This window comes from Camellia sinensis, chromosome 11 (assembly GCF_055761805.1).
Source record: "Camellia sinensis isolate YWXY chromosome 11, ASM5576180v1, whole genome shotgun sequence".
In the NCBI taxonomy this organism is placed as follows: domain Eukaryota; kingdom Viridiplantae; phylum Streptophyta; class Magnoliopsida; order Ericales; family Theaceae; genus Camellia; species Camellia sinensis.
Window position 1 is genome coordinate 44,594,955 of NC_138971.1, and position 10,935 is coordinate 44,605,889.

General features: G+C 38.9%; 1 protein-coding gene across 1 annotated transcript; it reads right to left on the bottom strand.

Moving 5' to 3' along the window:
* Nucleotides 1–6,639: 6,639 nt before the first annotated feature.
* Nucleotides 6,640–10,686, bottom strand: LOC145803112 (putative late blight resistance protein homolog R1A-10). Its single transcript, XM_082896469.1, has 2 exons — nucleotides 7,796–10,686; nucleotides 6,640–6,929 (listed from the first exon to the last, which is right to left on the bottom strand). The coding sequence occupies exon 1, from the start codon at nucleotides 10,554–10,556 to the stop codon at nucleotides 8,934–8,936; it is 1,623 nt and encodes a 540-aa protein (XP_082752595.1). The 5' UTR covers nucleotides 10,557–10,686; the 3' UTR covers nucleotides 6,640–6,929; nucleotides 7,796–8,933.
* Nucleotides 10,687–10,935: the final 249 nt, after the last annotated feature.

Sequence of the window (10,935 nt, forward strand, 5' to 3'; positions counted from 1 at the left end):
AGTGAAATCAAAACAGGATATCACGAGTTCGAGTCAAGCTCTCTAATTTCCCCAGCAGAGTCGCCAGAAACTGTAACAGCGCCCGCGTGGGCCTCGTGCTACAGTTCGGACTCGATTTGTAGTCACGGTTCTTAATCTGAACCAAAGAGTCCAAATCTGGCAAATCGTTTTGAGAAACAGATTTTTGAAAAAGTAGTGCCAAACATGGACTGCTTTGCCAGATACAGAGTCGCCACCTAAATATTTTAAAATGGGGAAATTTAGGAAACCCTGACTCGGTGCCGAAGGCCACATGTCCGTCATCACCGGAGTTGTCTCGGCTCGGGAGCTTGGGTACGATCGGGGAAGGTCAGCTATGAGCACCCCCTTTCGCCCGGTCCGAAGACCGGCCTCTACTAACCGTGATATCCGTTTTTGAAAACTTTATGTGTTCTTAAACCAATTGTTAGCCTAGAATTACTATGTTATGCGCGCAGCAAACAAGTATAGACCAAATCGCCCAAATTGGAACAAAACATTTCATGTTTTGTTTTGAAAATGGTTTGCTATTCGCAAGTAGGCTAAAATGCGGATTTTGCCACCCTCAAGTGGGCTTTTAGAAAAGATGATTTTGCCACTATCTAGTGGGCTTAAAACTCACAGTTTTAATGCATTATTCCAATTTAGGTAATTCAACCTCCATCCACAGGCATTCAAGCAGTTATATCACATAAGCAGCTAGCCTCATGGTAATCATACTGTCATGGCAACACTCACACGCATGCGATATGCTAAAGCATAAAAGCTTACCTAGTACTCCGAGCCAAAACAGTAAACTAGTTAGCAAAAATGTGCGTGTCCTAGTTCATGTTAAATTGCCTAATGCAATACATGCAAAATGCGATCTAGGCAGGCTCGGCTAGCCCTAAACATGGCATATGAAATACGATCAACTATCACATAGTCAATTTTTGAATTGAAGTACGAATGCAGTTAGCGTGATGTACCGAGCCCGGTGCATGTTAACAGATGCATGAATGCACGCGTTCAGATCATAAGGTATGCTAATTTCAAAATGCCCTAATCTACCATCATAAGCTGGTAAATAAAAGGGAAGAAAGAAATGGGGATTGGAAGACATACACGCACTCACCCACACTTATTACATGTTTATCCTCACTCAGAGGGTTCGAATTAATATTACAGTCCCAAAATAATGAACAAATAAAATTATTACAAAAAAAAATCCTAATTAATTAAAAAGAGGAAGCAAAAGAATAAAGAGGGTGGCCACAGCCTCTGCCTCGGGGCGCGCAGATGATGCATGCTCGAATCCGTCCTGCCCGGAAAACCCGTGCTACACTCTTGTCGCCTCTGTTTGTACTGTCTTGTCTTTCTGAAAATTTCCAAAGTGCTGGAACAAGCTCTCTGCATCCTGCAGAGCACCACCGGCCAGACAGAATTGCCACCGGCACTCCAAAATTCCCGTCGGCACTTTATCAGATTCATCGGCACTCCAGATAGTGCCGGTCGGCACTAAATTCTGCCGGTCGGCAGAAACTTCCTGCAGCAGACAATTTGACAGCAAAACAGAGAACAGACAGTGCATGGCATGGGGTTCTTGGACACATGTAAGCATGGTCCTACTTCTTATCATATTTCGAACTCAAAGAAGCATGACCTTCGATCTTTGAGCCATCCAAGGTGCATGATGACTCAATGGATCAAATTTGCTATTTGATATGAAAATGCATGCAACAAATAACGTGAAAACCGGGGCCTTATCAAATTGGAGTCAAAGGTCCCGATGACCGGGGATCAAGGCACATTACATCACTTGAAGTATGAATGGTCCTTGACTCCCGCACTTGGTTTGACACCCCAAACCAAGTAAATGCAATGCATGTAATGCTCACAAGCCTCAAATGTAACATGCCACCAAGATATAAAACACAACAAGCAATATGCAATTATCATGACAAAATGTATGATACCAAGCGCACAAGATACAAACATGATGCAAACATGGAGCTAATTGACCATGGAATTGGTGTGCTACACAAAGCTTAATGGAATAACTATCCAACAAACATGGAGCAAGCATGCAAAAGGGCTTAAAAATGGCAAAGGGACAGACCCTTACCCTCCTCAAAACAGTGACCAAAGGTGCTTAAAATGGTAGGCAATCAACTCATGTTAACAAGCAAATTCATGGTCCCAAAGTTAAGACACAAAAATGAGACAACTCACCCCCATTACCATGACCACTCATGGCATGATCAAAACAAGCAAAAAAAGAATTTATGCATGCAAGATAGGACCCCAAGAAGCTCCTAATATGGCAACTAAGATATCCCCCATGAAGCAAACATACTAAGGCTCATTCTTAGGCATAAGTGGACACATCTTCAAGGCATGAAAGAGGCCATGCATGCACACATACAAGCATGATTCTTGGACTAAAATATGACCCTAGATGATGCCAAATCAAGAGGGTAATCACAACCATGCATGCTAGAGGCCAAAATGCTCAAAGCTTCCAAGCCAAAATACAAAGCAACTCTAACAAGCATGCCAAACATGACCAAGTTGATAACCAACAGATGTTAAGCATGGAAAAACAATGCTAAATGCTTCATAGAACCAAGCCAACACACACGAGAATCATGGCCTAATCATGAAATACAATTCCAAGCAAAATAGAGCAATACAAAGCAAGTATTACAAGCATGCAAGGAGGCACAAGTTTGACCAAAAGCAGAGATTAAATATGACCTAAGATGCCTAAAAAAGTGCTGGAATGAAGCCAAGAAACATCAAGCACACATGCTATCCTTTTGAGCTCAAAAAGCAAGGAAACAAAACCATAAAGGGAGAGGGGTGTCCCTCCCCTATGCAAGACTTCAAACCAACTTTTTTGACACTAAAATACACTGATTTTTGGTGATCAAAAGATCAAAATGCTGAAGTAAACAAAACCTTATCAAAAGGGCACCAAAATAGGCCAAACAAGGCCTAAGAGGGTGAGTTTGCAATCTAACCACAAAGTGACCTTAATGAAAGTGTTAGAGCAGGAAAATATGAGTCTTTTTTATGTTATACACAAGAGCCAAAACAATAAACAAAATAGGTAGAAAAACAAAGCAAGTTTGGGGAATAAAAGGGAAGATGCTCACCCTTGAAGAACCCTTGAAGAACAAATGGCCTAACCTCCTTCTTTGGATCAAAACCAGTCCAAAACTCAAGGAACAACTCCCCCAAGTCCCTCAATCTCGGACTAAGGTGTAATAGTGTGTGTAATGGTGCAAAAGTAAGGTAAAACACACCTTTTGGGCCAAGAAACACACACAAGAAGGGAGAGGGAGAGAGGTATAGATATAATATGTATCTATATCTCTAAGGCTGGTTTTTGCTTCTGTTTTCTAACCTAGAACCAAGAGGAAAGCCTCCCTCTTATAAGGATCCCTCTTGCAAAGCTTATTCAACAAGCTTGGCTAGAGGGAAATCCCTCCATACACGTGTATGGAGGGGAAAGGAGTTGGTGCCAGCTATCACAGCTGGCACAAAATATCTCCAAAAAGTGGAGGAATAGTGGTCGGCTGCCCAAAAAAGCTATTCCGGCAAAAAACAGTGCCGACCGGCAACATATTATGCCGACCGGCAATACAGTGTGCCGACCGGCAAACAAAATTGCCGATGGAAGAAAAAGACCAGCCGGTGGCCTCCAGCCACTGCCGGTGGAGTATGGGGATGTCTCACAAGGCATTCCCTGCCCCTCTAAGGCAAAACAAAAGTGTTTGGTGCAAAACCAGACACTAAACAGCCGAGTTCGGGGATCCTGAGGCAAGGCGCGCGAGCCGAGACCTCCGGGAACTCCAAACGAACACAATGATGGATGATCACCGAGTGTTCAAACGGTGACGTCCAAGTCTTGAGGACGGTCAAAAATGGGGTGTCTACAGCTATCGATGGCAGACAGTGGGATGTCGTCATTGTTCGCCATAAAAGATGATCTGAAAAGCTTGGAGGACAAGGTTTTGTCTGTCGGATTCCCACAGATGGCGCCAATTGTATGAGGAGGAAATATTCGTCGCTCTCCGTACTCCTCGCGTCTAAGCTTCATGTTGCTCTAAACAATGTCATTCAACCTGAGAACAAAGCAACGATGGATTGCCTTGCAGGTGTAATGTCGAAAAACTCCTCCGACGATCAAGTTAGCACCTTAGAAAGAAGAAGAGAGAAAGAAGACAAAAGAGAGATAGAGCTTTGGGCAGCCAAAAATTCAAACTTGTTATATGGAGACACCGCTTAGTCTATATAGCCTCTGGGCTACTCTACTCGTCCTTTCCTGGACACATGGCTGTACTGCCCTCTCTATTCTTTACACGTGTACCCGTCAATCCCGCCAAACAACATTGGCTAAACTGCCAAACAGTATTGATGCACACCATTGGCAGGTTTCTCTTCTCACACTCCAATTGGACCACTTGGCGATTTCCACCAAGCTAGGCATAGCCTGGTTAGTTCCAACCTCAACTCCGGTCGACCTTCAGGGTCAAGCTCAATAACTAGCTCGGTTTGCCCAGCTCTGTTCATTCCTGCTGACCTTGCTTAGCCTTCGACCATCGCTTCACCTAGCTCGGCTTAGCCTAGTCTAACTTTCGGACTTTGGGCTAACTTAGCCACATGATCTAGAACCTCGGCCAAACTACCCTCGGTTATGCTAACTCAGTTGCGTAATCCAATGGCAAGACCCAAGTCACAACTAGCTCAGCCCGTTTGCTTGACGCAAACTCCTCTCTCACATCTATAAAAATAAAACTGCATGATATTTTTGTCCATATTGCCAATGCTTGAAATAGTTTTATAGATTGTAGTGACATTCAACCTTCATTGATCAATCACTACTGTCACATGATCGAACTCAATTCTCGCATGATCCATGAAAAGTTTATTTCGAAAGACTTCATACATTAAAAATTGTTAAGGGATGTCTTCTTCACTAAAAAAAAAAAAAAACAACTAGAAATTGAGAAGTAGACATTACTTTAATGAAATAAAGGCCAGCAACTGATGCATATATTTGTAGTGTCAGTTTTGTTCAGCATTAACCACATAGCCCCCTGTCCTATGGAGCATGAGTACTTCGAAAAATATGTCATACTCGTATTGGGTATTTATTGGTATATGGTACTTTATATGGTATTTTTGCATATATACCGGGTACATGAAACACATACTCATTTTTTTTTATCTTATTTTTGGCGTACCCAGACATACCTAGTATACACTCAACCCATACCGTACCTTAGTTGAAATAATATTTTCTTCTATTACAAAGATAAAACTCCTTTCACCAGACCTTTTTTTATTTTTAGTTTTATACTTAACATGATTTTAAAATTAAACTATGATTTGTAAGTTATTTAATATATAGACATTTAATTTTGATATGTACCTTTACTTTTGACATTAAATGTTAATTATACGTTGAATATTAACAAATTAAACCATTCAATTATTTTTTACATTACTCTAAATTCAAAATAAATATTTTTTTACAAGCGTACCAAGCCGTATTCATATTTTATCTTTTTTTATATTTTACCATATCAATATATTCGTATCGTATTAATACTCGCATCCATACTCGTACCCACTCCCGTACTTCATAACCCTTGCCTCTATATAGTATCACCCTTGACAAAATGAAAAATGTCATACGTGGCACTTGATAACTCAATTTAGTATTACACAAGTTTTGAGTGAGGTTTTTGTTTTTGTTTTTTTTTTTTTTAATGTATTCGCTTCTTCTTGTGACAGCGAGAATATTTTGAGACTTCTTAGATGTATGTTTTGTTTTTGTGGAATGATTATTTGGTACTCATAATGATATTAAAAAATTTATCAAAGTGATAAATGGTTGGAAAATTTTGATTTTTGTTTGTAAGTTTCGATTTATTGTAGTGCCAACTTCACCACAATTGCCATCATCAATATTGACATATACTATCATCATTTATTATTTTCATATAAATTTTATTTTTTAGTTTATTTTTGTCAGATTGATTTTTATTTTTTCAAACAATTTTAATCAAATATAGTTTTAAAAAAAATTTAACCAAATAGGGTGATTTTGTTTAGAAAAATCTCATAGTAAATGCTGCCAGATTAACATGCTACACATCCTGATGAGAACAACATCAACAACAATCATATTAACAAATCTTATTGTTTTAATGAAATGAGATCTACCACAATTTTTGATAACTCTCTTAGGATTTTCTGTCAATGTTAAGTGATCAAATAAATATAATTGAAGTTTATTTTTCTTGAGAGTGAGAGAGTAGGAGCTATGGATGCTAAAATGGGTGTGTGCCGGAGAGCAGTGTAGATGTAAAATAACCATGAGCAGGAGGGATTTAGGGCTACTCAGTTGCTCGTGAGCAGATGTCTCAAATATTGAGTGTATTTTCATCTAGTCACTGTACTCTCTGTTATACACCACGGATTTACCTCTCTGCCCCGTAAATTTTGTCACATGGATTTATACCTCTACATGGGTATAAGAGTTTGTAAGGTGGGATTTATCCCTAACACAATCAAAAGTTACAAATTTAGGTTTTAACAAAGAATGAATATACAGGAAAGCTATAGGGCTATATTTAGATTATGAATTTAGATAGAAATTTGAAAAATGAAAGGGAAAATATGTGAAACTTGAATGAAATATGCTACATTTTACCTACTTTTTTCTTTTCCAATCCAAATTCCTATCAAAATCTATAATCCAAATTCAATTTAAGTGATTCATACACGTGAGTTTATCCACTCCGCTCTGTTCAGCTACAGCCCTCTATGCAGTATCTTTGCCCATGAAGTGAAAAATAGTAAAGAAGAGGAAGTGCCTCAAGTACTTTCATATTATTTCCTCGAACCCATGTATAAATCTGTAAAATAAAAATGAAATTCACATATAAAATCAGGTGCAGCAACATCAATTTGGTGGCCTATAAAATAATAAAAACATATGCTGTTTATTTCGGTAGAAAATATTTTCTATAGAAAACTTTTTCCTACATTTGATTGTGTTATTAAAATTAATGTACTAAAAGTCACATTACTGGTAGTGATAGTGCTGGCGGTAGGGTGGAGGTAGAAGTGGAAGTGTTAGGGGTGGTGGTGGCAGTAGTGGTGTGGCAGTAGTGGTGTAGCAGTGGTAGTGGTGGTGGCGGCGACGGCGGCGGCGGCGGCAGTGGTAGTGGTGTGGTGGTGGTGGTAGTAATGAGGTAGAGATGGCAGTGGCAGTGGCGGTGGCGGCGATGATGGTGATGGTGGTTGTCGCAGTGGTGGTGGTGGTGGTGGTGATGATAATGTAATGGCATTGATAAAACTTTAATTCGGAAAACGGTTTTTTCCCTTTTAAACATGGAAAACATTTTCTGTCCAAATAGAATTGTTTTCTATTAACCACAGAAATGTTTTCCATTGATTTTTTTTTTTGGCACCAAATAGCAAAAAAATGTAAAAAATATTTCCTGCCTAAACAAACGAAGGGTTAAGAAGTGCTTGCTTTCTTCCAAAGAAGTAATTCTTTGTGCTGTGTTTATAGCCATTTAAATGTGGGCTAGTTCATAAGCCTGTTTCAGTCTTTTTAAAGATTAATTCTTAAAAATCTGCCACTATTTGGGTTGTGAGGGGTCAATTTTTTTTTTATTTTTATAGTTTGTGAGAAAAATAAATAAATAAAAGAATAACAAAATAAATTAGAAAATTAAAGGACAAGCGGATAATTTGATTGTGTTAATACGCTTACTACTCCGGCACATTGTCAGATTCAATAATTTGCAACCAATTATTTCCCATGCTGTTTTGCTCTTCCTTAATTTTCCTAGCAGATTTCACAACATAATGGTAGCACCGACGCACCTCGATTATCTGAAGTGTGGGTATATCTCCTATTTCAGATGGAATATCAAGGTCTTGAAATCCAGAAAGCACTAATCGCTGAAGGCTAGGAAAGTAATTGCCAGAAACTTGCCAACTCCCAATCATCCAGCCCTCTAATTTTAAAATTTTAAGTCGAGGAAAAACTTCGCTTCCATCACAAGCCCATTCTCACTCATAAATTCCAGATAATTTGAGAACCTCAAGATTGGGCAGTAACTTTCCCAAGATTGAAACCTCATCGCACTCTATATATTCTCCCTTCAAAGTTAGTTGTTTAAGATTTGGTGGGAACTTAATACTTCTAAGATCATTGAAATTCAATCCATCATCTTTGGAACACAATTTCAACTTTTGGAGATAGTTTAGGCAGCTTATATCAGGAAACTTCAACATTTCCAAACATTTAAAAATAGCTCCATGAAAATCCAACTTCTTGAGGTTGGGAGTCCCAGCCAAGAAAATATCCTTGCAAGACCAAGGATCTACACAAGAGAGTGTTTGTAGGTTATCCAATGATAAGGGAAAGTGATCATTAGGACATAAGCTCTGAATTACAAATATCCCTCTTCCACTAACTTAAATATGCCTCAATTTTACCATCTTCCAAATACTCCGCGGTAAACTAACATATGCAACTGATGTACGAAGAATAAGGGTTTCCAAATTCCTTAGATTGGATATTGAAGTTGGTAAGTAGTGTCTAGAATGTTCACCAGTGAAGGGGTTCCACAGAATATCAAGTGCTAAGTACCTCAAGAGAGTTGTTCTATCTCACTGGGGTATGCGATAAAATCTATATAAATCATATCCAACACCCTAAGAAGTTTGAAGCAGTGAGAAAGAAATAGATGGGGATCAAAGCGAATGTAGTTAGAGAGAAAGCACAAGCAAGAGCGGGTGTTCAAGCCAGATGGGATTAGGTAAGTATTTCGCAAAGTGTTTGAACCAAAGCATAGACGACGCATATGTGAACAATGCTTTGATGTTGAAGAAGAGAAAAAAAATTAAAGACTCAAAATTCGCTGTAAAAAATACTCTTCCTCAGCCTTTTTGAGGCAAAAATCGTGCAACAGAGCATGGACACTACAAGCTTTGATTCTACCATCAGACCTTCTTTTTGAAACTAATATGAGATTTCTACCTATTACATCCATCAAGTATTCTTCTGCTACATCCTCCAAGCTGCTTTCCCCAATATTTCGTATGAATCCCTCAGCAACCCATAATCGTGTCAACTTCCACACAGGGATTTCAAAGTCCTTGGGAAATGCTGCAAAATAGAGGAAGCATGATTTCAAGTGATGAGGTAAGTGGTTATAACTCAATGCAAATGTTTCCATGCATAGTTTTAGATCACCAACAGCACATGAATCTATGATTTCTCCAACTTGCTTCCATTGGTCTTGACTCTTCTCTATATTTGCAAAAATCCCACTTACCACAACAATCGCAAGTGGTAGTCCTTGACATTTTATTACCACTTTCTTTCCAATCGACATCAACTCCGGAGGGCACCAATCTGTTCGAAATACCTTCTTTTTGAAGAGGTCCCAACTTTCATCTTCAGTTAAGAAACTTAAAAAAAGAGGGGGAGTATTGGTGTTAGCATGCGAAGCCACATTTGTGAACCGACTAGTGAACATAATTCTGCTTCCATTGTTGTCATTTGGAAATAAACTTTTCAAATCAATCCAAGCCCTAGTATCCCAAATATCATCCATCACAATGAGATACCTCTTACCTTTTAAGCTTTTTCTCAGCTTGTCAGCTAATTCCTCATCACTCATTTCTTTTACTGCTTTTTTTCCTTTGGCACATCGAAGGCCGTAGTCTGGGATTGGAGAGTCTTGCATGTCACCAGACTCGAACCCTTGACCTCCTAATGAAATGCAAGAATTTTGGCCAGCTGAATTAGCCCTACTTGTATGGGGGCTAATAGAATAAAATAAACTAAGTAACACATCTCGTTTTCGGTATTCTTGGGAAACATTGATCCATGCACGAATATGAAAGTGATATATTATCAAAGGATCATTATACACTTTTTTGGCTAGAGTTGTCTTACCTAGTCCAGGCATCCCCACAATCGAGATAGTATCTAGCTGCTTTTGATCTCTAGCAAGTCGATCTTTTATCGTCAAGGCCTCATCCTCAAAACCCACCACTATTTCTTCCTCCCCCACAATGCTCTTTGCTCTCGAGAAATCTCCGCGGGAAGGCTTCCTTTCTTGCATGGCCCCAATGTCATGACTCTTCTTGCTATAAATCTCTGTCAACTCTGTTTTAATGGCCTCAATCTCTTCTTTGAAATTGCCAAGATTCAAAGAGAGATCACATACATGATCCACTTTGCCTGATTTATAAGTATCCTTCAAGATAGCCTCAACAACTAACAAATCAATGGTATCTTCTACCTCGTTCGCCAAATCTCTAATTCGTCTCACCATGTTACTCACTTCCTTAGCCTCACAGAGTTTGTCCTCCCAGTCCTTGAGGAAGCTTCTCAGGAACCCAAACTCTTGGTAAAGAGATTCAATTTGATCCTTCTCATCAACAATCAAATCAATGTTGCTCTTCATTAGCTCCTTCAAATTCTCCATGAGCAAATCCACTGATGTTTCAGTCATCTCTCTCTCATGAAACTGAACCCCCAACCATGGGGATTATCAATAACTCACCAGTTTAGCTATGGAATTGTGATTCCATTTCATCTCCTTTTATCATTTTGGAAAGTCAACAACTTGAGTATTGTTGGCTGCCGGCAAGCAAGCATACCACTGACAATGACAATTAGTTGGCAAATGCTGAATAATATCCCGTAAATATCATTTTACCGCTCAAATTGTCATATATTTTTTAATTTGATGTCAAATTTTAATTAATATCAATTTTACAGTTAAATTAGTTATTGTCGTCACATTTCATCTACAATTGAATAGATTGTATTGATATGATACCAAAATTCAATTGAAATTTTATTTGAGAATTAAGGCCCCGTTTGGAGAC

Coding starts and splice junctions, on each gene's coding strand:
- LOC145803112 (XM_082896469.1), bottom strand. CDS start 10,556: ATGACTGAAACATCAGTGGATTTGCTCATGGAGAATTTGAAGGAGCTA.